Source organism: Thunnus maccoyii, chromosome 9 (genome assembly GCF_910596095.1).
Source record: "Thunnus maccoyii chromosome 9, fThuMac1.1, whole genome shotgun sequence".
NCBI classification, from domain to species: domain Eukaryota; kingdom Metazoa; phylum Chordata; class Actinopteri; order Scombriformes; family Scombridae; genus Thunnus; species Thunnus maccoyii.
The window spans coordinates 13881246-13906103 of record NC_056541.1 but is presented as its reverse complement, the minus strand read 5'-3'; the positions used below and the strand labels follow the sequence as shown (position 1 = coordinate 13906103).

The window sequence follows — 24858 nt, the reverse complement described above, 5'->3', positions numbered from 1 at the left end:
AAAGGAAGCACAACAAATTTCCGAGAAAAGTTTTCCAATATGCCACACAATCAGTCAAAAAAGGTATCTGTCAACATATGGGAGAACCTACATCTGTTTCCAGCTGGATGTGGAACATAAACTGCCTCCGCATAGTGTCCTGGCAGAAACATGAGCTTTCAATCATCACCACCCACAAAAAAATATGACGATAAGAATTCACTGTCTTTCATCTACTCAATTTGGACATGTTGAAACAAAATTGAGAAAAATCTGTGATAAATGTCTGTGCTGACATTATCGGTATGTGCTGGACTACTCAAATCATTTACGAGAACAACCAACTTTAAATCAACATTAAAATGTCCAATTTTCTTTTAAAGACCAGGTTTCATTTTCCCTTCTTGACCAATACCATCAGTAGTAGTACCATGAAATCTAGTTTCTGTAAACGGTAGCGTGTGAAAAAACTGTGTCTTATGTCTGGAAAATGAAGACCTTGGGGCAAGTTCAAGGGGTTGAAACCTATGACAGTTATTGCTGATTTCTCAATAATACATTCCTTTCACTGTCACTCACTTCCCCTCACACACACACACACACACACACACACACACACACACACACACACACACACACACTCACTCATACACGCATGCATAGGACGGTTTAAGCAGTTAACCAACAGAGAATTAGCAACAGGTTATATCAGTGACTCCACCATTAAAGGTAATTATTTTGAGCCTGGGAATAAGAAAAGCAGACGACAGAAGCTTTTTTGGCAGTGATATGTCTATTGTTTTCCCCTTGTTCAATATACAGTAATATTTCTACTACACAAGAAGTAACTGCTCAAGCATTGTCAGCAACCTTTATCTCCTATCTCTGACTTATTTACAGTGTTTTCTGCTATAACTCTTATTTGAACTGGAGCATTGAGGTGTGTAATATCTTCTCATTTAGAATAAAATTTGTTTACAGTATGTGCATTAGTATATACATTTCTAAGGTCAGAACAAACATGATATCTACTCATGATTCCTCTCCCCCAGAATCTAAATAATGCAAGCTGTCTTTTCAGATACAGAATTAGCACAGCAGTAGGGGTTAAGAGAGATCAAAGTATGACTTGGCATTTTATTGGTTTAAGGTTTGATTCTCAAGGCTTATAGTGGAACAGGGAGGATGTTCATTTCTGTTGCACCTCTGGGCCCTGAGGAGCAGAGGGACCTCCGGAGATACAGTATCAGTACTCAGTCTGTCCTCTGGTGGCCACATGCAGCAGACGCAGCAGCAGCTCTGTAGGTGAGCTCCCTGCAGAGCCGTGGGCTGGTTCCGAGGCCTCGTTCTCCCCCAGGCAGTCAGAGTCCACCGCGCAGCTCTCTGTCAAAGACGAGAGGAAGGGAGAAGAAGAAAGGAAAATAACTTTATTCAGACTGCCCATTCATACCGTATTAACACTACTAAACATGTAAAATATTTACAGTCAGATGCTGTACCTGAGTTACAGCAGAGTCCTGAAGCAGCGCAGTGTCCACCCTCAGATCCGCAGGGTCTCCCTCCTGTCTGGCAGGGGGTGAGCAGGTAGTTCTCCTCCATGCAGTGAGCTGTTTCTGGGGAGCCCAGCAGGCAGCCGAGGCCCTCCCCGCAGCAAATACTGGGACCAAAGCAGCGGCCCCTGTCCCCAGGGCCACATGGCATGCACTACAGGAAGAATTGCATAGATATAACCCTTTTCTCAGGTGCGACAAAACAATTAAACTATTTTTTGAAAAGTGAACTGGCCAATGTGACATTCATTCTGGCGAAACATTTCTGATGTTCTCTAATCTATCCTGAGAACTACTTTGGATGTTTGGAAATACATAAACTCTTCCTCCACATACAACACCGATGATGGACATGTTATTAGACAAAAAGCTGATCCATAATTATAGGAAAACATCAAATCTTTTCAGAAATGACTGCATGCACTGATTTCTGCTGTGCACATGTATCTCACTACAGTATTAATCATAAAATTATTGTGGAAAAAATAATACAAAAAACACTTTTTGAGCATCAAACAATGCAGTTTTATGATCAACAATACAGTGCAACATATACTCACATTTTGTATGAAGCAAACATATATAATATATTTGTACATAGCCTAACTTTATGCTTTTTACCTATTATACTATTTTTCATTTCGCCAATATTTTAATACTTTTCCTCCAAATCATTTTCCTTAACAGTGCAAAAGTAAAAATAGGTGAGTTATACCTTACCTCTTTACAGTTAGATAATTTAAAGACTGGTAATGGTAACACATTATCTTATGAAGTTAACATAGATATAGCTTTCCTTATCATACTGTATGATTTTAAATGAAGTTTGTTAATTTCCAGTTCAACATTTCCAAAGTCGTAAAAACAAAGAAAGAAAGTCAACGATGACCTCTCATCTGAAAGTGGTCCTCACCTGTCTGATTCCAGACTCCGACAGCGCTCGTTTGCCTCCTCGGGGGCAGTTCTGGATGTAACAGGCGGAGGAGAGGGCAAGGAGTCCCAGGACACACAAGGGGAACATGGAGTAAGGCATCGCTGCTGGTTTAGATGAGCGCCGTGGACCTGGAGTTCCTCCGCCTGGTGGGTATCTGACGGATGTCCCGGTCGACTCCTCACTTATAAGCAGATATGGACATCATCTGACAAAGCGACTGACACTTGGATCTGACGTCAGTGTCGTGCAAGTTCTCCTCCCGCGTGCCCGAAGGCCATCGGCGTGCGCGTGGCGTGTGCGCGAGAGGTCGCAGCAGATATGCCTCTGCATCAGATGTGTGCTATCTAACAAATCTACACAAGAAAACAGCGATGACAACAGGAGATGCCTTTTCTGTATTCAAGACTGCGCCACACTTATTGGAGCAACTTTTCTGAATAATTTGAGCCTCGGTGTTAGATGGCAGTAGGGGCACACACTAAAAATGGCATTACATGAACAATTAATTGTAGTTTGTGGACAACTAATTAGATTTAAGCACTGATTAAGTACATTTAATGATGATCATGCACAGTACAGCTGCTCATCACTGTAGACAGACAGTTTTGACTTGTCACATGAAGTCAACTGTGCTTGCATCATGCCAACCTTAAGGTCACACAAATTATCCCTTTGGCGTAATTTAAGACTTAATAAGCCAAAAAAGATTAGCATTTGAAATAAACATAAGTCTTTTCCGCTCATTATTCTGTTCTGCATCTAGCTGCATGCTTAGGGTTGTATCTCACCTATTAGCTGTTGTCGTGATGCTGATTAACAGGTAAATTATAAATGGCAAAAACTGAGCATCAGGGCAGCGGGGAAAGGTGTGAAGGAGTTCATTAATTACAGTCACAGCTTTAAAGCTTGATATTTCAATATATTCAAGATGAGGTGTCTCTGTGCGTTACTGTACTGAACAAAAGAAAAAGTTTAATAAAATATCTTTAAAAAATGATCAAATCTCTCCTGAAGTGCACACACATGTCACAAGCTGTGACATAAAATTCATGTTTGATGGCAGTTTGACAGTAATAATAAGTCATTTTTTTCCTACTGATTAATATAACTAAAGTGCTTTATCTACCACCAAGATTAACCTGATGATTTATCCGTCTCTCTTTCACATGCAGAAAACTGATTTTTGGGGCACCCTGGTGGCCTAATGGTTAAGGTGCACACCGTATAAATGCATCGCCCACAGTTCGATTTCCTGCTGGGAGACACTTGTTGCATGTCACACTCTTCTCTCTCCTGCCTTGTTTCCTGTCTCACTACACTGACTCTCAAATAAAGGCAAGATGCCAAAAAAAAAAGAAAACCGATTCCAGTCTTTGCTCTCACTGAGCGGATACAGGATCATGACCTTGGTTAAGCTTAATGTTGTCAGGGAAACCAACATATAAATTATGCTGTATGTGATTGCAAAGTCCAATAAATACTGTTTTTTTCCCCCTGACTTTGGTCTGTTTAACCCTTTCATCGACACAATGGCACACAAAAGAGTGATTAGGGCGAAGTGTTAAGAGGCAGAAAATGCAGAGATGGGCAAGGACACTCAGAAGGACATGCAGTATAACCTCTGCTGGAAACCACTGTGTGTTTAGTTTATTATTTAACACTGAAGGGAACATTTATAGTGAACATGGAGGAAAAATATAGGAAATAAAACTACATACATAATCCAGTGGGTGACAGTGCCATAACAGAAACTTGACTGAATTATATTAACAAATTCAACCAGATTCCATACATCAATGCTGCCTGATTAACATTTGCCATTCAAATACATAATATGGGATTTCATTCCAACATGTACAGAACATATAAAAAAAAGTAGTAAAAAAATAATCCATCATCTGTTCCAATTATTACATTTTTTACCTGCATTTACCCTTTTAAAGCAACAAAAATGATGCAAGAGTGACAGGAATGTATAATGGTTAAAAAAGTGAAGAGAGGCTGGACCTGCGATAAGGACAAGGCTAACATGACATCCGGAGGTCAGCTGATCAGCTTAGCCTGACCCTGTCTGTTTCATCACAATGACCACGCAGCCTTGGTCTACCTGATTTCCACTTTAATTCTCATGGCCTCTTGCTCTCAGCTTTTTTGTCCCCGAAACCTTTCTTTGTGCATCCTCAAAACATCTTACAAATGATGTGTACATAAGCTGCAGAACCAAGGCTGCAGCTACACTCTATGAAAAGGCAAAGAAAGGAGAACAAGATTTTCTTTTTTTTTTTTTTTTTTTACATTCTTTTACAGATGGTTTTTAAAGCTCTTTGTATCAGTCATGTCCTTTCCTCGCCTGTGACCATTAAAAACAGAACTCTGATCTACTTACTGTTATGTCACTTGTATCAGGGACAATTCTGGTAGACTTGTAAACAAAGCGCGTATAACAGCAAATGAGAAATAAAAGAAATACTACAATGAATTGACATGAAATGACTGTAGAATGTACAGAACTTGACAAATAAAAGATGAAGACTGTAATTCAGGTAGTTACTATAAACTTGGCAAATGTTTAAAGAATTTTCATCCGCAGCAGTTGTATAATACGACAACCATGAGAAACATGACTCATCTGTTAAGATATATCAAAGAGGTAGCGTCAAACCGAGTTCATAATCTATAAATAAAATCCATCTAGGATCTGTTTTTAGGCTGTAAAACTAAAACACCACATTTCAAATACAATTCTGTCTTCACCTTGAGGACACTCCCCCGCATTTCTTCACAGGCCTTTAAGGTTTGTCTTTTTTTTTTACGCCATCTGTCAGTGATGCACACGTGTGATATCACTGCGAGAGATCGGGCTTTGGCAGGCAGGGCATAAGATGTGATTGGATGTAACTGTGGTGACAGAGTTTAGTGGTTGTGATCCCCTCCGCAGGCAGGCACGGCAGAGCAAGTGACCACAGGTTAGTTGGTAGACGGGTGATGCCGATGTGGAGTAAACGGAAACAACGCAGGAACACGCGGAGCACGTTTTCTCACCTGGCAAGCAAATGTGAGGGAGAACGTTAGCAAAGAGTCAACAGATTTATATTCATTTAACAGGCATCAATTTCAAATTCTCAGACACAGCTGTGTGTTGCTCATTTGTGTTTTTCAGTGCATTTCAGGAGTTTTACTTTTTAGTGTACTGCCTTTCTCAACCAAATAGATCCTCAGTTTTTGATTTCCTGCAACCCTGAATGCTTCTCAACAATTAATCGACCATTGAACAGTGATAGTGATTCTAACAGTCTATCAAAAAAGTAAGAGAGGTTTTCCAGTTCAGAAAAAAACTCAACATGGCTTGTGGTTGCAATAAATTTCAGTAACTCCAAGCTCCTGAAAATGTAACAAGACTTAGAGCTAAATTAGCTTGTCAGCATGCTAACATGCTCACAATGACGATATTAATATGCTGATATTTAGCAGGTATAATGTTGTTGTTAATATTTTGTCCCAAGTGAATTTTACCTTTGTCTAGCCCAGACTTTTCCTATTGTATAAATCGTGATTGAATGAAATTAAATAACATAAAATCCTGTTTGATAATATGATAGTGTTTTGGTATCTGAGCTAAAATTCAGTCAGTGATATTTAATATATTATTTTTATGTAACTATGTAAAAGACATTGTGTTGCTTAATATAAAAGGATATAAGTGTGGTCAGCTTACAGAGTTGCTAGAATGGCATTATTCAGATTGAAATCTGGTTCCTCCTGTGATATCTTGTCCACAACAAGGACAGCTACCACCGCTTTTCTGAAATTATCATCCATTGTTTATCAGCTGATGAAGATCAGTGTCATATCAGTTGCCTACACACCATTTAAGAGGGTTTCCCCGCCTTTGCTGCTACGTAACAAGCTGCACGCTGGCACGGCCAAATGGAGTGCTGCTATTGATAAAGCAATGGAAGAGGAGCTGCGTGCTCTAATGTGAGCAAACCAACACAAATGCTTTGTGCAAACTCAAAAGGGTGTCTTGAACACACTTGGCATAAAGATGGAAGCATATATCATATTATTATAATGCAGAAGTGGTTCAAAAAATATCTTCTTTTTTTTTACTGGGCAACTGTTTTAATCCATTGTAAATGTCATAGAACCAAACTATGCAAAAAAGCAAAGCTCTAAAGCCACTTTTTCCTTTTTTTGAAACACAATATTTTGTTAATGTTTTGTTTGCCAAAAGTGATTCACAGTGGATTTATACAAATCATACCTGTTGGCATGCTTGAACTGCCTGCAGTCTGGCACTGCTGTGAGCTGTCAAGTGACTCAGAGTCAGGAGTAACTTGTTGCTGCAATGACAGATTTGAGGTGAAGGAAGGTCGGCCTCTCAGGGCGGAGAAGAGGGCCTCGTCCAGGCTGGCTGACAAACGCTGCTCATGAGAGCTGCAGCTAGGAACTGAGGAAGAACGGTGACGAAGCAAACATCCACAAACAGACATGTCAGCAGGAAAATAGACAAACACACACAAATACAAAAAGACACACATATGTTTAAAGAAAACGTCTATTCTCACCTGAGGCTGTATCATTTCTTGGTCTTTTTGTTTGAGGTAGTAGTTGCTTCTCAGCTGTCAACTCTTCTGTTGACTCTTTAAGAAATCCACTTAGATCTCGTTTCTTCCTCCTATCAAACTCTAATTTGCTATCTTTGGTAAGAGGCTGGGCGTCACATGTGTAATTCCCATTTCCTGATGAATGTCCTGATTCAGTTTCTTCTATTTGTGTAGTCCTGTTTGTGTTTCTGGTGCCAGCATTATACTGAATAGTTTTACTGTTTACAGAGCTTTTACTGGGACATGGAGAGTTGTTTTGGGACTCTCTTTCTACCACAGAAGCAATGAGCCTTGAGGGCTCTGGATTCTCTCGCTTCCCTTGTCTCCCCAACATCTTGTCCCTCCACACATTGCCACTTTGCAGGATGAAGTGATCAATGCGGCTTTTCAGCTGGGGATTGGGGAGAGGCTGGGAGGTCGCAGTGAACGGGACACTAGTGAAAGGGTCGTTTGGGGGTCGACCCCAGGTGGCTTCCCTCTTCTGGTACTCCTCCAGGGTAGCATTGTCTACTGACACACCACTGGGCAGCAGCATGGGCAGCGTCATCACCTCCTGAGTTATGGGGTCAAGGAACTCTTCCGGGATCGAATGATTGCTAGAGACAGACAAAAAACCAGAGAATTACCAACATTACAAGAATTTTTTTATCTATTATCTTCCACACATTTATAAAAGAGGAAGGAAGGAGACTGAGACCAGAATGTTACAGTGATTCATGAATACACACCTTGGAGTTGTTGTTGCTTGCAGTGGCTGTTTAGTCTGACTTACAGAGGGACCAAAAAATGCAGGTCGTGGCAGTCGTCTTTCACTGGCCTCATGTGCTCTTTTGATTTTCTCCACTTCTTCTGCGGGGCAGCAGCGAGCAGGTTGTCCCCAAACAGACAAAGCCTTGAGCCCCAGCGCAGATGCAGCACCGCCAAGTGGCACAGACACACGAAGTTGCGTAACAGAGCCTAATGAAAGCAGACCCCGGTTCCACAACTCCTCCTGCCGACAGTTGGCAGGTTGCGGAGGCGGAGCGGAGAGGAACGGAGGCCGGGGACAAAAATGTGAACGCGAGAAACAGATTTGGGTTTCCTCCCTCAGCTCGCAACGACCTACCAGTTTAAACTCAGCCTCAGAACTACTGGATTGAGTGTTTGACTGAGCACGCTCTTTGGACTTCCGATCCAGAGCCTCTTCACCCCAACTTTGGGCTTGAACACTCCACTGCTGTCCGTTAAACTGGTGAGATTTATTACCACATTCTTGTTCTTTTTCCCGGTTCTGTACCTGCATATGCATTTGTTCCTTTCGCTGGCCCTGTTCATGGCCTTGACCCTTGCCATAATTCAGGGAAGGTAGCGGATCAGAGCTGGTGCTGATCTCTAGTTTCTTGCAGGCTTGTCCTCGATCCATACCCCAGGGCCACAGCTCCACATCCACCCTGCACAGCTCCACCTGGAAGCCAAACTTCAACGTCACCTGAGAGGAATGGACCAAGAATGGATGTTAATGATGGGGATTAATATAGAAATTTTACAAAGGGGTTTTGCTATTGCTATGGAGCCTAAAGCCTGTAGATTCTGAATGTTATAAATACGTAAATTAATAAATATTAAGATGTAAAAAATATAGTTTGAATAGCAGGAATGTAGTTAGGTTAAAAGCAAAGCAGCTACTGGATATAAGAGGATATTTACAAACCTTTAACACCAATATATCTACAGTTTGTTACCATATAAGACAGAGGAAGTCATAAATCTGCTACTGTAGCCACCTCCCTCCTCTCATACATCTGGTATAAGAGAAGAATTTTAGTCTGGACACAAACAAGTCTCACTTGCGCTACACAAGGTAAAGATGATGGGAAGAGGAGGATGAAGACCATGCTATTATATGAGACAAACAAGCTACACATCCCTCAGATGTTATAGAGCCTCATTCTCATTTGAGTTAAATGGGATAAAACAGTCAGAAATGATCCAACATACATATCACATGCACGTTTGTCTGTCGGTCACACTTCAGTCTGTTGATATGTGAAGTTAAGTGTATCTTAAGTTAAGTCTACCCAAGTACAACAGTATCATCTCACCTGTACTGGTGGACGTAGGAAGTACTCCAGCTTAAAGCCCCGCCTCCGGAGAGCAGGGTCGGCCGACACGAGGTTTGTAACATCATACCCATCTGCACACAGCTGTAGTTGAGAAACAAATCTAACAGGAATTAAAAATATGCAGTGGAAGCAAACAGAAATTAAAGGTCCCCAGCCAGAATCAAAGCCGGAAACTCATATGTCATTTTAACCACAATACCAATTTTCTAAATAGAACTGGTCAATGTTTCTGTTGTAATACATGACAAAACTCTCATGTGTCTGTCAGGCTAAACTGGTTTACAACAAAGATTTGCAAGTGTTTAGGTAGGTTAATAATACCTCACAAAAAAGTTTTAATACTGGACAAACTTTTGAAAAAAAAGAAAAAAAAGAAAATGTTTTGAGCCTCGTCTCATTCGAAATGTGTCTCGGCCAAGAGCACAACATTTACATCAGACTCAACAAAATATGATATTCTACAAAACTGAGTAAAACTTAACAGAGAGTGAAAAATGATAACATGAAGGACGATGACACAAAGGTGAGGCTTTAGAGGAGTAAAAAAAAAAACAACTGAAGAACTCTTGAAAGAGTGAAATAACATCTTCGAGTGTAGTGAAAATAGAGCGACGATCAGATAACAAAATACTAATAAAAAGAACACGACAAGGTCAGCGGTGATTCAGTCTCCCACACGCCACTTTGTCCCTCTGCTTCTTTATTTCCACATCTTCGACCTCCATCTCCGTCCTTTGCCATGTTGTGTTTATGTATGTTGATTCTTCCTGTCCGTCTCAACACATATCAGACCTATTTTTCTTTAACTTTTGAAGAGGTGAAAATAAGTGGAACAGTGCTCGCATAAGACACCACTTGAGTGTATTTTTTTGGGTTTGTTGCCTGTTTTATGCTCTAACTGATTGTTTCTGACAGTAGTTGCTTGTCACCTGAGTGCTGCAGCAGTACAAACTGGTCATGTTGAACAAGGTACAGTTATGTGACAGGTTAACGAAATGTGACGCACCTTGTTGCAATGGATTGTTGTACTGAAATGTGGCAGGCAGAGATTCACGACCATATTCTCCAACCTGAGAGGAAACAAATTGATTTTAGACCTATACACATTCCCTTGCGTCACTTACAGGTCAAGGAAAAAATACGGCATTCAGTGAATACAACTGTTCAGCACTGACTCACTATGGTACACCACTCTGTCCTACGTTTGTGTTTTACACCTGTGAGTTCACAAGACCGTTGACCTCACAACTATGTGACCTTCATAGACTGATTCACTGTTCATCTGAACAGTGGGATCAAGGAGGCAAGCTCATACAAGATCATTTTGTTCAGTACAGACAGTGATGGGAAAGAGTCATTTCCACTTCACATGATATTTGAAATCTGGCCGGTTAAATACATATAAATATAAATATCAATAATTACTTGAGTATTTCCATGTAATGCTATTTTATACTTCCACTCCACTACATTTCACAGGGAAATATTGTACTTTCTACTCTACTACATTTATTTGACAGTTTTAGTTCCTTTTCCGATGGAAATTGAGTGTGTAGTCGGGGTGACATTTCAGATATCTACGAGTTGTTAACAGCTCCACCAAATAGTGATTTTTCCCTCTAAACTTCTCACAGTTTAATTTCAATTAATGTTCAAATGATCCAATATTTCACCAAAAATCATAGATTAGAGAAAAAGTCCAAAAACTGAAAACAGATTTGTGTATCAGAACTTTGTTTTTTCTTCTTTTCTCTCCCAGTAATCATCTCACAACTCCTCAGATTAATCTGGTGACCCTTTGGAGGGTCCCAAACCCTAGGCTGAGAACCACTGGACTAAACTAACTAACTATATATAAAGTAGTTGAAACCAGCTCCACCTCCAGCAGCTACAACAGTAACATGCTGCTTACACACTGATGCTTCAGTATTAATAATTTAATGATGTCACATATAATAATATATCAGTCAGAGGGACGAATTAAGTACTTTTACTGTAATACTACTGTAATATTTAAAGTACATTTTGCTGCAAATACTAACATACTTTTTCTTAAGTAGGATTTTTCATGCAGGACTTTTACTTATGGAGTATTTTTACATTACTGTATTGGTACTTTTACTTAAGACCTGAATACTTCTTCCACTACACAGTTGTGGACGACACGAAACGGTTAATTAGTCGATTGAAAAAACGTAATGATTAACAGCAATTAGGTTATCGATAAGTTGCTTAATTTATCAAAGGAACATTCCAATCATGTTAGCTTGTTAAATGTAGTTAAAGTTGGATTCAGGGAAATTTTATCTGACATTTTATAGTCCAATTAATTGAGAAAATAGTTGCCAGGTTGATGGATAATGAAAATAATGGTTAACTGCAGCCCTAACTACATTATTTACATATAGGCTAACTGAGTGCTATAATGGACTCTGTCTTTAAACTGCTACTAACGTACATTTCAAGATACATTTTAGTTTCTATTATTGAAAAATATTCTTGTCCCCTTATGTTTGAGCCTCACACATACCGTAAAAGCTAGTTTATGTACATATCGTTCATATGATGGAAAAATAAATTATTCAAATATAGCTAGCAATATTGTGTTGGCTGATAATACTGAGGCTGAACCAGACTGACAATATTAACTTTAGATTAACAAACTAAAGCAACTGAAAAACCTTATTTTACCTGGTTGTTGACAAACTTCGCTAATGTTGACTGTTTTTTTTACTCCTGTGGTCAACTTTAGAAGATAACTAATGGCTAGTGTGTTAGCCACTGGTTAGCTTAGCCAGAACAACTAAGGGAGCTGAAAAGGGACAAACTTTATAAATGCGAACTGTGTGTCGTACTGTTGGTAAGAAAAATGCCACTTCTTTACCTAAGTAAAAATTACAATACAGCAATGTAAAAATACTACATTACAAATAAAGGACCTTCATGAAATATCCTACATAATAAAAGTACATAAGTATTAGCAACAAACTACACTTAAAGTATTAAAGTAAAAGTACTAATTGCACCCCTCTGACTGATATTATTATATGTAACATCATTACATTATTAATGCTGAAGCATCAGTGTGCAAGCAGCATGTTGCTATTGTAGCTGCTGGACGTGGAGCTAGTTTGAACTACTTTATATACAGTCAGCTTGTTTAGACCCTCCAAAGGTTCACCTGATAAATCTGAGGAGTCGTGAGATGATTAATGGGAGAGGAAAGAAGAAAAAAGTTCTGATACACAAATCTGTTTTCAGTTTTTGGATTATTTTTTTCTCTAATCTTTGATTTTTGGTGAAATGTTGGATCATTTGAACATTTATTGACATTAAACCATGTGAGAAATTTAGAGGGAAAAATCACCACTTGGTGGAGCTGTTAACAGCTCATAGACATCTGAAATGTGACCCCGACTACAAACTGCTTTTTGTAAAGTGTCAAAAGCCAGAAAGGTTGGAAATGACTGGTTTCATCTTTAACAATGTGTTGTATTTTAGAACCTTGCTATATTATCCATTGTGTTAAATCTTCATCTGAAAAGAAACTAAAGCAATGTAGTGGAGTAGAAAGTACAGTATTTCCCTCTGAAATGCAGTGGAATGGAAGTATAAAGTAGCATCAAATGGAAATACTCAAGTAAAGTACAAGTACCTCTAAATTGTACTTTAGTGCAGCACAGAACTTGAGTAAATGTATTTAGCTGCTTTGCACCACTGGAAAAGGCTTAATATAACTGACATTAACGTGTGCATTACCTCAGCACATATTTTCTCTTGTCCTTGTCAGTGATGTGCTGCCTCCTCCACAGGAAGGCCACTCAAACATACCTTGGTAGTGTGCTTGATGTTCCCAGAGAATAATCCAGACCTTCTCAATGGGAAGAAAGTCTTCCTACTCACTCTGATACCTTACCTTATATAATGTCAGTGCCCTATATCCTCCGTCTACTTTATCTGCCTTGAAATCTTTGAGACAACCTGGTATCATATAATGATTTGACAGAACAGTAGACGTGGTTCTAAACTGACCCCTCTTCACAGTTTGCATGTCTACAGATTATAACCAGGCCGACCAAATCTTACAGATTCAAATAAGACTGTCTTAAAACAATAGTCAGATGCCAATATGTACAATGAAACCTCTGTTCCTCCCTATAATCATTCCTCCTGTTCATACTGGCAAACAGCAGTTTGAGTTAGACAAATCATGTCGATATCCTTCAAACCTTCAGTCTTTTTAGTACAAATTCCCTCTTTGTGTTTTCCCAAATAGTGTTTCCATGCTGAGCTATGGTGGAGGAATAGTATCACAAAGAGAGAATTTCATATTAAAAAGACTGTAAATTTCGACAATACTCACTTGATTTGTCTGTGACACAGACTGCTGAAGCCTAATAGTGGCTTCAGATAAACTTTTAAATGTATTTTTGCGTAGAATAACACCTGTGGATTTTATCCCACATCACTTACATTGCAATTGTGTTATTAAATGATCTCTTAACGGCCAATATGAATGGGAAGAATGATTACAGAATGCAAAAACCGTTTCAATATACATATAGAATAAGTCAGAGTAGTAGTGTGCACATCCACACAACCTAAGTGGGATAGGTGCTGGATACAAAAACCAATTAAAGGTTCATGTCTGTCTTAAAGCAATAGTCAGGTGCCCCAATGAACACTGAAACAGAATCCACAAGCCTCCTTCTGTGCAAAAATGTATTTAAAAGCTTATCTTAAGCTAATATGAAGCTTCAGCGTCCAAATTAGTCAAATCAAGTAGATATCTTTCAACATTAGTCTTTTCAGTGTCAGAGTCCCTCTTTTTGTTACTATACTTCCACAACAGCTCAACAGGAAAACACTGAACGAGGACACACAAGAAAAGAGGGAATTTGATGCTAAAAAAGACTGTAAATGTGGCAGATATTCACTTAATATAACTAACTCAGACTGCTGAAGTCTCATATAAGCTTCAGACAAACTTTCAAATACATTTTTGAACAAAATGACTGTGTGGACACACAGTGGATTTTGTCCTCCATCACTTACATTGAAAGCACATTTGAAGGGGATCTTTGAACAGCCAGTATGAACAGGAAGAATGATTACAGCGAGGAAAACCTCTTCCAGTGTTTTTTTGGGCACCTGACTGTTGTTTTGGGACAGACTTGAAAAATTGTGAACCTATCCTTTAAGTTGTGATACAAGGAGTACACACAACAAACAACAAACAAGCCAAATATTGTAGTTGGTCAAAAACTTTGGAAATAAAATTGAATGGAGCGTTATTTTCTTGGGTGGGTACTCCTTGTATCACAATTTGATATACATATGCAGACTTAAAAAAACTGTGAACATATCCTTTAATAGTCTTTGTTTTGATTGTTTGCATACTTTTAAGAGGCCTGGAGGAGTAAAATTAACAAATAATTAACAAGAATCAAAAAAAGCAAGAATTAAAATAAAGACAGAGTAAATAAACCAAATTTTATACAGCAGAAATATATATTTTTTGCTTTCATCTTGACTGTTAATTTGCAGCCTCTCAGATTTACCACTGTGATGTGTGGATTTACATTTATCAAGTCACAAATGAATCCCAAACTCCAGCCGGACACTGTTAATAGGACAAATGATCTGTTCAACAACAAAAACTGCTGAATTATTCACATATCTTTATTAGTTCTGCTGAATTTTAACAAAGGGGTGGTTTGAATCAAGCCAGAACAGTACTAGTAACATAAATGCAAACAATAAATCTGAAACATGTATAAAATCGGTAGCATTTTTGTTCTCTAAACAATGCAATACTGTAACTACATTTATCACCTACATCAAAAGGAACATCATTTTTGGACAGGGTTGCTATGATTGCACCATTATGGTAGGCCAATAGGCTATCTACACAGTTAAAAAAAAACAAAAAAACAAAACACATGAAGGAAAGCTCAAATGGCACATATTTTCTCTGTCAGTTCACCATAATATAATAACAATAATAAAGATGATAATACTATGTAATACCTTAGAGATAAGTTAATATTCTTGAGCAACATCTTTGTATGCTGGCATAAACAACACATATAAAAGCCATGATATTCACATCTGAGTCTACTGTACATCATAACTTGTGTGTAGGACACTACATAGTGCAGTTAGCCTGAATGCTCCCTTTAAAGAGGCAGACTCTCCACTTTTCAGATTTTTTTTTTTAAACTTCCCTCTCCCCTTCTTTGTCTAAATGAACTATACAGAAAAAGTAGTTTTCCAGAAGGATATGCAGACTCCCTCAGTTTGAAATTTCAGTCCCGCTGCCCTTGTGTCAAGATTTTACTGTACTGTAATGTAAAGCCCTCCCCTCCCAAAAAAAAAACGTAATATATCTTCACTTGCTGTATTGCCACTAGTCCCTCTATCCTCAATCTCATAAGCTGAAGCTTTTCATATGTATACACACATGCACACATCCGCTCTCCCACACACACACACACACTCACACTCACACATTTACAATCTATAACTATTATAAGTATTTCTTTCTAGTATATCATACATTCTATAAAACTTTTTTTTCTTTTAAAACTTTGGGGATACTGACGGCTTTCTCTGATGTCTTGGCTGTAAATGCACAAAGTGAACAACACAATCATCATAATAACCAAATTCAGATTGTGTGCTTCCATTTATTTGCGCTGTTTTACAGTTCAATGAGAAGAATAGAAACTGCTTGAAAGCTCTCTAACGACCTCTAGTGTTCATTTTTTTTTTAGTCACCACAGAGAGTCTGCGGTGAAGGCGAACCAGGTTTCTCCCACGTGTCTTAAAACTTATTTCATATTCAGTCGGGGTTGATTATCTGCTAAACATCTATTTAATTCAATTTGTAGAAAATATAAACTCTGTTGGTCTTAATGATGTGTTTAGATGGGTCATGCGAGTTGGACCCTGTGCATGAAATGACTTGATAACTGAGTCTGTGTAACCTTTAATATCTGCTGGGATTTAAATGAAACAGTCCAGTTATGTATAGTGATTGTTGTGTAACTGGTTTGCTGATATATAATTAAAGCACTGAAAATGATAATCACACTCTTGATGGTTTTTTTTTTCTCATCTATTCCCAGCATTAACTTATTCTCTTCTACATGCTGGAAAGAATGGAGTAAGGCGCTCTCTGGCCAAAAATGCAGGTTAACATCACACACTCTGACCACTAATTCTACTTTTACATTACCAGTGACACAGACTTACAATGAATAAATACCGCATATAATCTTGTTGACAATATCCCTGATTGTCTTGGTCCTTTTCTAGGATGGGCATTAAATGACCTCTGTATTAGTGCTGTTATCTAAACATTGTCATTTAACATTTTGTTTTTATGCCACCCATCAGTGTGGCACACTTTTCATGAACACTGATAATGCAGGATGTAGTGTGCAACTAGTAAGAGAAAGGCTGCTTAGGAGGTTGATAAATCATTGGTAGATTACGTATAGTTCAACTTCCTGTTCAGATGATAAGCTTGTTATTTGTTACTGTTGCTGTTAAGTGTCTGTAGTTGCTTTGAAAAGTGTGTCAGACTGCATTGATTTATTCTATTGTAGACTGAAATGTGTTTCTACTGTATGATGAAGTGGTTTAGTGTGAGAGGCCTCGTCACTGTGTGTGTATTGTACTGGACAATTTGAAACTGTTTCATGGAGCTGTCTCTATATCTCAGTGGACTCTATCCTCTCCAGGCGTGAAGGTCCTGCCCAGGGAGGGGCAAGCTGGTGGAGAGAAGGCGGGCCCTTCTGGTCTTCACAGGGTGGGGAGAGGGTGAGGGTGATAGGGCCTGGGAGGGAAGGAGGCTGAGCAGACAGAGGTGAAAGGGCTGGTGGTGGAGGTGGAGAATTAGAGGAGGAGGGAGAGGTGGTGGTGGTGGTGGTAGTGGTGGTGGTGGAGGTTGTGGTCGGTTTGGCTCCCAACTGGCTCATGCGTTTCTCCAAAGCCTGGTTCTTCTGCAGTGTTTCCACATAGCTCAGCTGCAACTGTGCCTGGTATTTCAAAACCCGTTCTTTCTCATCCTGCCAGGTGTGTCGCTCCTGGTCAAAGTTGAGAGCCTGACGTTCTCGTTGCTGTCGCTCTAGGCGTAATGCAGCCTGCAGTTGCTCTAGTTGCCTGCGCAGCTCCCCTGCCTCGTCCCAGTGACCCTCCTGGACCCGCTGTGGCTGGTGAGCATCCTGACGCAGCTGCACCTCCTGACATAGTTGGGCCTCGTGACGTAGCTGGGCCTCTTGACGCAGTTGGGCCTCATGGCGCAGCTGGACCTCCTGACGGAGCTGGACCTCTTGGCGCAGTTGAACCTCCTGACGGAGCTGTGCCTCTTGACGCAGCTGGGCTTCTTGGCGGAGTTGGGCCTCTTGACGGATTTGGACTTCATGGCGGAGGTGAGCCTCCTGACGAAGCTGGACTTCCTGGCGGAGTTGAGCATCTGGTCGGACTTGGCCATCCTGACGAATTTGCATGTCCTGCTGTATGTGAGCATCTTGCCGCTGCTGCACGTCGCGCCATTGAGCTTCTTCGCGTTGCTGCCTCTCTTGTCTCTGAGCTTCCTGCCTTTGGGCTTTGGCTTCATCACTCTGAAGGCTCAGCAGGGTGTCAGATGTGGGGGTGAGGGAGTTAGGTGAGGGCTCAGAAGGGTTTCGTGGGCAGTGCACAGCTCCCCAGGGTGGCAACAGCCCTGCAGCAGCTAAGTTAGGGCTTACGACAACTTCGGCTCCTCTGCTAACTTCGCTCAGAGCCCGCTTCAGACTAAGCACCTCTGCCTCAAATACACCCAGCTTCTCTCTGAGGATGGACACCTGCGGACAAAAAAGGTACATCAAAGGAAAACATAATTTAGTTCTAGATGTAATACTTGATAACTCACTCTGTGTGTGAATGTTAATAAAAATACAAAATAAAAAAAACAACAAGTATTAATAAATATTGTGTATAATGACAACAAAGGGCTAAAGGACTACAGTAAAGTGAGTCTTAAGCCTTGATTGATAGTGGAAGAGTAACCCAGGTACTCCAGGCACGTTCCTTATTAAAGCTGTTGTCATCATTTAAATATTATATTTAAATTTACTCATTGAATTAGGTGCACAACTCTTTTGATTACTCTTGCATTCTGTTTTTATTACACCTTTTCTGTCGGTGTTTGAGGAATGTTCACTTATTTTACTGTTGCTCTGGATAAAAGCATCTGATAAATGCATGAATTCTTAACTGTACTTAACATAAAAAGAAAACTGCTCTTAAACTTGCTGATCCTTTAGTTATTGCATAACACATATACGTACATATTATATCTATGTAAGCTGCTTATGAGCTCACACTGCACAAAAGAGAAAATTGTTTTGGCTGTAATAAATGTTGCTCAATCCTCAATTTGTCCCGGTCCCTTACCCAATATTTTGGAATTCCTCCTTACCAGAGAGGATTTTGTGGATTAAACATACAACAATTTGGATTTAGTGGTAACCTTCCCAATGCAGCAATCTCACTTGTTATAAATTATATTCTGACTGCTTTGGATAGTAATCAACATTGTGTTACTCTTTTTGTAGTCCCTTCTAAAGCCTCCAATAAAGTCGATCATTCCCTGCTACTGCAGACAATTTTCTTCGGAGGGCTTCAATCATCTGAGCAACTTTGAAAACTATGTATCATCGTGCAACATTGGGTGACATACTGTACAGCATGACCATTGTTTTAAAGCATAACTAAGGTTCTTCCCCAAGATGTGGTCACTGAGAATAACGTCTTGTCCACAAATAGTACTAATATACAAATCTATGTTTATGACCCGGATCTGATTCTACAACAGCTCATTGATTTAAAAACTAACGCTTTTTATTATTGTTTTATTATCACTTTGTACTATTTGTTAATGCTTTTATTAGCATAAATTCATGCTGACTAATGATACATGTAAACGTATGTAAATACACTGTATATGTATAGAAATATAAATTAAAGTCCTGATACTGTGATACTTTGATATTTTGGCCAAAGTGAGGATGCATCTTAGCTTTCTGTATACAAACAATGCTGGTTATTTACAAAACCTGTCTACGGAAAAGTGGGAAAACAACCTACAGTATTCCTCTGTCTCAATGCCTGGATGCTGTTTACAATTTTTGGAGATGTGGAGGTGTTTATAAAGTCAACAAAAATCACCACCATATCTTATATTGCAAGATACTGAGAGATGTTTGCATGTGCTCTATGCTTTTGGAGTATCATGAAGCTCTATGCTTTTGTTGCAAAGTAAATTCAGAAAGAACTTGACTAAAAGTCATTTTTAATAATAATTTGAGAGTCTTTTACTAGTTAAAGTTTAAGAATTATGTTGGTAGATTTGTATATCTGTTGTTTGTGAACCTTAGTATTAAAGTCTTACGTTCTGTGCCATAGTAAATGAAAAAAAGAAGAAAACTCGCCTCTGACAGAGTCCTCCTCAGCTCTCCCTCACACTTCTCCAGCTCCAGACTCTTGGTGCTGTAGGAGTCCTTCAGGCCCAGCATGGTCTCCTCCCGCTCCCTCAGCTGGGCATTTAGCTCCTTCAGCTGGCCTCTCAGGGCCACCATCTCTCCAGCTCGCTGGGTCACTTCGGCCTGGCTCTCCCTCAGCTGCTGCTTCAGCAAGGAGATCTCTCCTGCCTTCTGACACACCTGCCACATCAAGAGTCAAAGAGTGTGTGAGTGGTATCTCTTTACTTCCAATCCCATACTGCTTACAAGTGGGTTGATTGTACACACATGCTTCCAGACACAGGCAGTTTCACACACACCCTTATTTAAGTGCTTCACTGCTCAGTCTACCATGATGTAACCCTGATAATATTTTCCTGAACTAGTCAAGCGCACATACTCATATACTCATATCTCACCTCCCATTTGGTCTCCTCCAGGCGAGGCAAGATGTCAGCCTGCTCCTTCCTGTAATCCAGACACTTTCTCTCTAGCTCCTCTCTCTGGGCTAGCAGAGCCGCCATCTCCTCCTGGAGTCTCCTCTTGTCCTGGGATAGACGGGTTATCTGGGCCTGCAGGGCAGTCTGGGAGCGCTGAGCGCGACGCGTAACCTGCAGACAAATGTACAGACACAGTGTAAGATTTGGTGGTGTCTATCTACTGTGGAACACGTGCAGATCCTGTAATAACATCTTCTGGTGGTTTAAATCATGCATTTACTTTTATCTCTATTCCAACATTAACCAGGTTCTATACAGTAAGAGGCAGCTTCCTCAACAGATACACAAAACAAATAGATGTCACAGCCAGCCATCCAAAAGTAAGTTTCAATTTTTAAAATCAGATTTGAGTGTCCCAAGCACAAAATCACCTTCTGAATGTCCTTCCTGCCTCTACACAAATGACACCCAGATGCTTTATGCTTTTGTTGCATTGTTGGATGAAGAATCTTTTTGATAAAATAATTAATTGTGATTGCTTTGAATTGTTCTAAGACTTAAAAGTTATCTTCAGGGTCTTGGGTCTGAGGGAGTTCTTAAGAGCCTGCAGACTCAACAATTTTGACTTTTGGTTGAATTTCAAAAGATAATGAGCGTACCACAGTGCAATACAAGGCTGTTTAATTAGTGGTAGCATTGCTGCATTGTAAGAATGTAACCACACATTTGACTTGTTTAATCTGTTGTTTATGTACTCTCAACAAATGTTACTGTATCAGATTTTGCCAACATGCTTCGTTCTGTGCATTTATTTTCAAGATTTCCACCAAGATTTTACACACATCATTCAGGATGTAACTGCAAATAAAGTACAGTGATATCCTGATGTTTGGTTGGATCAAAGTATGCAGTGAGGTCACCTGCTGCAGGCGCGAGGCATAGTTCTGTCTCAGCTCATCCATCTGTCGCTCCCACACACGTTGCTTCTCCTCAAACACCTGAATGATTGCTGCCTCACTTTGGTCCAGGTTGCGGCGCATATGCTGCACCTAGTAGAAAAGAAGAGGAATCAGACCACAAAGCAGGAACAAGGTTATTAAATAGAACACATCCAACTAGGAAAACAGTCCAAATTTTCAAACCAAATTTTGCGAAATGCGGATTATTTATTTCAAATGCTCTTATTTACTTATTGGCAAAAGTCATTTTATACAACTGTGTTGATTCACATCAGCACTTTCCTTTCTCTAAGACAAAGTACATAAATTATTTGTAGGTTGGATCCTTATAATGATTTTATCATTACTAGTTTGGGAAAGTTAAAGGGTCAGTTCACCCAAATTGACCCAAATGATTTTATGTGTTGGGGTTTTCTGATATCCATCTGGAGGTGAATAGAATTTCATGTGAGACCCTCACATCACCGTTTTAATTGGAACTTCTACTTAAGAAATAGTACCCATGAAAACTGTTGAGAGTGAGATATGTGACTTCTCTAGTCTAACTGGGACAATGTTTCTGAAACAATTTGTTGCCATTGAATTTAAATTTTTATGTAACACAAACAAATTCCTTTCACCCCCATTACATTCTTCTAGAGATAGAGATCTTAGGAACACTTGGGTAAATAAATGCAAAACCACTTGTATGGCTTAATGTAGCTACAGCTGAATGATTTTGTGTATTTTTGCATTGGGTGAAAGGACCCTTAAAATGCAGCTTCATTTTAACAAAAGGCCCACAAAGTGCAATTTATAACTGCACATCTCTGAGTGGCCTCTGACCTCTTGCTCTTTCTCCCACAAGCGGTCCTCCAGGTCCTGAATGATGTCATCAGATGAGGGGGAGGGGCGCAGAGGTGCTGGGGCATCACTCAGGTGGCTCAGCCTCTGATAGGACGAGGAGCTCTTTCCTGAGGAGGAGCGGCCGCTGTCTGAAGCACTTAGCCCATTCTGGAGGAAACAACCAAAACCACGCTACATTAAAGACGATAACACCAAGTTGCATTTATAACTTTTGTATGTGATGTATATGTGAATGATGGCCCTACCTGGTAACCAGGCTTTTCAAGCTTGTCCAGGCCTGCAGCTGCCCCAACCATGCCCAATCTATTGATGTGGCTGGTGGAAGCACTTAGAGGCCCAAGGACTGCTGGGGGTCCACAACCAGACCCCGAGCCTGTGTAGGTGGGCAGGCTGGTCAGGGAGTTCCTCCCTGAGTCAGACATCCCTCCCTGAACCACTTCATTACCATTTCCCCCACCCTCACTTCTGCTGACCCTCACTGGACTGTCCTGGTCCAGGAGCAGGGCCTCTGGGACCTCTCCTGACTCTCCTCCCCCGTCCCTGCCTCTCCTGCCACCTCTTCCCTCACTGAACCCTTCACTCCTTGCCTCAGTCTTGCCCTCGCTCCCAGCCCCTCCTGCCTGGCCAACCAGGTTCTGCATGGAGTGGAAGCTCTTGGGAACCACCGGCTTGAAGGCAGAGGGACGAACAAGACCGGAGTTGTTCTGCATCGCCTGGGAAAGAGACAGAGGGAGAAATGAGGAAATAGTACCATAACATTGCAGCTGACAAAAATTGTCTGTCATCACTACAGCAAACATAATTTTAGTGATAAAATTCAGCATTGTGATTTGTTAAGCAAAGTGGGTATGGGGAATTTTGTACCAAAAAAGACCACAAGTTTGGAAGATACCCACTTAATTTGGCTATGTCAGCTTAGTTTTAGATTAACTTTTTGTACAGAAAGAGTACTGTGGATTTTGTCCCTTTTACATGACCAGTTGCACAAGGAAGGGATTTCTCCACAGCCAGTTTGGACAGGGGAATTGTTTACTTTAAACATACATATGGCATGTGAGTTCTGTAATTAGACAGTCTTGAAAAGCCTGAATGTATCCTTTAAGGGTTCAAAATGTAAATATGTTTCACTCAGGTCTTCTAAGTCAGTGGTGTCTGACTGGTGACAGTGTTTATATGAGTTGTGAGCAGTTCAACTGAAGCATGATTGTTTCATTCAACGTTTTTAGAGGCCTGAAGATGTCAAACTAAACCGAACTAAAATATTTCAGAAGAAAAACACAAAGATTAGAGAATAAACATAATTAACTGCAGCAGACTTTTGGTTTTGACTATTTCCTATCCCTGAAATCATCGTGTGACTCCTTGTGAGGTTGGGAACCACCGTTCCACATCCTGAAGTACCTGCTCTAGTTTTCCAGACACTGGCAGAATCTTGGGTGGGTTATGGTTTGGAGGGTTGTGGCTGGATGGATTGTTCTCGCTGTCAGCTCTCGCGGCCAACATCTCTCTGTGCTGGTGTTGGGTCATGCCAACGCCGTTCTTCTCGCTTGCTCCTCGGCCCACAATGTTCCCACAAACATCTAGACCTGCAGCCTGCATTTCCCTTTCTCTCTCTCTCTCCAACCTCTCATTCTCCAGCCTCTCTCTTTCCCTCTCCCTCTCTCTTTCCCTCTCTCGCTCCCTCTCCCTTTCTATCTTCTCCCTCTCGATTCTCTCTCGCTCCCTCTCTCTGGCTCTCTCCCTCTCTCGCTCCCTTTCTCGCTCCAGCCTCTCTCTCTCCACTCGTTCCCGCTCCCTCTCCCGGTTCCTCTCCCTCTCTCGTTCTCTCTCTAACCTCTCTCGGTCCCAGTCTCGGTCCCGGTCTCTGTCTCTCCCCCTCTCACGTTGTCTCTCTCTCTCCCTCTCCCACTCCCTCTCCCTCCTGCCCGCTCCGTTGCCACACTCCAACTGGTTGTTGTTGGATGGGGCCGTCATGGTACATTCAGTGTTGGTGGAAGAAGCTGTTTCGGTGGGCCGGTCAGTCCCGGTACAGGTCCCAGTTCCGATACTAACACTCCCTCGTTCATCGCTAGAAGCCGTCCCGTCAGATATAGTCGCCGGGGGGCGGGGCAGCCGCTCAGCACTGCAGCTGCGGTCGGCAGGGCAACGGCGAGAGAGAGGAGGGGCCCGAGGCAGGGTGGTCCTCGTGCCCACAGACTTCATGGCAAACTCCTGCTCTCCTGCCACCCCACTGCCAACACTGCCCATAGTGGGGGTCAAAGGTCAGGGATTAGAGGTTAGGAGTCAGGATTGGGGAGGGTCACAGATACATTTGGAAGTAGTGTGGGTCATCACAACCTAATGCAGGTAGTGGGGGCACACACACTAGAGGAACACAGAAAAACGAAAGGAGTTATACAATATTGTAATTGCATAATGACTAGTTATACAATAATAGCTAATGCAGAATAGATTCCAGCCCACATACAGGGGCAGCGTGGTCCTCCCACCATGATAAAAATGAAAAAGGTCAGATAGATAAGTCTGGACAATTACACGTATACATAATGAGGGTATAAATAAAGTGTAAAAATAAACCTGTCCTCCAGCTGAATGATGCTAATAGGAACAAATTACACTGTTAGTTTCTGTTTATGGCGTCTGTTTATCATGTTCACACTTTGTAGGTAAGAGTGAAGCTTCTTCCTCTGTGTTTTGTTTCCATCAGTATCGCTGGACTGGAGGAGGGTGTTTTATTTGTGGACACAATAACAGGAACACCTGCATAACATTATTCAAAACAACAGCTCTGCAATAAATACAGATTTAGTGAAGCTTCACTTTTGTTAAGATTGTGTCAGAGAAGTGCTGATTCAACTGGTCCAGACTAAAACACCTCAACTATAAGATTAATTGCCATGAAAGTTTGTACAGAGGACGAATCTTATTGA

General features: G+C 40.7%; 3 protein-coding genes across 4 annotated transcripts; all 3 read right to left on the bottom strand.

Moving 5' to 3' along the window:
* Positions 1–1135: 1135 nt before the first annotated feature.
* Positions 1136–3752, bottom strand: LOC121904333 (arginine vasopressin). 2 transcript variants are annotated; one of them, XM_042422018.1, is made up of 4 exons: positions 3252–3752; positions 2443–2644; positions 1479–1683; positions 1136–1362 (listed from the first exon to the last, which is right to left on the bottom strand). In XM_042422018.1, the coding sequence occupies exons 2-4, from the start codon at positions 2560–2562 to the stop codon at positions 1226–1228; spliced, it is 462 nt and encodes a 153-aa protein (XP_042277952.1). In that variant the 5' UTR covers positions 2563–2644; positions 3252–3752; the 3' UTR covers positions 1136–1225. The 2 variants fall into 2 exon arrangements, with proteins under 2 accessions (XP_042277952.1, XP_042277951.1); XM_042422017.1 differs by lacking the exon at positions 3252–3752 and having other exon boundaries at positions 2443–3241.
* Positions 3753–4083: 331 nt separating this feature from the next.
* ubox5 (U-box domain containing 5) lies at positions 4084–11997 on the bottom strand. Its single transcript, XM_042422016.1, has 7 exons — positions 11864–11997; positions 10179–10242; positions 9152–9253; positions 7799–8538; positions 7032–7666; positions 6728–6913; positions 4084–5505 (listed from the first exon to the last, which is right to left on the bottom strand). Exons 2-7 carry the CDS (start codon positions 10230–10232, stop codon positions 5285–5287), a joined length of 1938 nt encoding a protein of 645 aa, XP_042277950.1. The 5' UTR covers positions 10233–10242; positions 11864–11997; the 3' UTR covers positions 4084–5284.
* Positions 11998–14833: 2836 nt separating this feature from the next.
* On the bottom strand, positions 14834–23595 carry lzts3b (leucine zipper, putative tumor suppressor family member 3b). The gene is made up of 7 exons (XM_042420168.1): positions 23330–23595; positions 22174–22641; positions 21908–22075; positions 21044–21172; positions 20103–20294; positions 19654–19884; positions 14834–18024 (listed from the first exon to the last, which is right to left on the bottom strand). Exons 1-7 carry the CDS (start codon positions 23525–23527, stop codon positions 16891–16893), a joined length of 2520 nt encoding a protein of 839 aa, XP_042276102.1. The 5' UTR covers positions 23528–23595; the 3' UTR covers positions 14834–16890.
* Positions 23596–24858: the final 1263 nt, after the last annotated feature.

What these genes read in the sequence shown, in the direction of transcription:
- lzts3b (XM_042420168.1), bottom strand. Translation starts at nt 23,527, where the DNA reads ATGCAGGCTGCAGGTCTAGATGTTTGTGGGAACATTGTGGGCCGAGGA. An exon ending in TGTCTGGAAAACTAGAGCAG is followed by an intron (nt 22,642 to 23,329) that starts GTACTTCAGGAT and finishes TCTCTTTCCCAG; the next exon opens with GCGATGCAGAACAACTCCGG. An exon ending in TGTGGGAGAAAGAGCAAGAG is followed by an intron (nt 21,173 to 21,907) that starts GTCAGAGGCCAC and finishes CTTTTCTACTAG; the next exon opens with GTGCAGCATATGCGCCGCAA.
- ubox5 (XM_042422016.1), bottom strand. Translation starts at nt 10,232, where the DNA reads ATGGTCGTGAATCTCTGCCTGCCACATTTCAGTACAACAATCCATTGC. An exon ending in CAAGCAACAACAACTCCAAG is followed by an intron (nt 7,667 to 7,798) that starts GTGTGTATTCAT and finishes GTCTGTCTCTAG; the next exon opens with CAATCATTCGATCCCGGAAG. An exon ending in CAGTTCAAGCATGCCAACAG is followed by an intron (nt 5,506 to 6,727) that starts GTATGATTTGTA and finishes TTTGCTTGCCAG; the next exon opens with GTGAGAAAACGTGCTCCGCG.
- LOC121904333 (XM_042422018.1), bottom strand. Translation starts at nt 2,562, where the DNA reads ATGCCTTACTCCATGTTCCCCTTGTGTGTCCTGGGACTCCTTGCCCTC. An exon ending in CGGAGTCTGGAATCAGACAG is followed by an intron (nt 1,684 to 2,442) that starts GTGAGGACCACT and finishes TTCTTCCTGTAG; the next exon opens with TGCATGCCATGTGGCCCTGG. An exon ending in AGGACTCTGCTGTAACTCAG is followed by an intron (nt 1,363 to 1,478) that starts GTACAGCATCTG and finishes CGTCTTTGACAG; the next exon opens with AGAGCTGCGCGGTGGACTCT.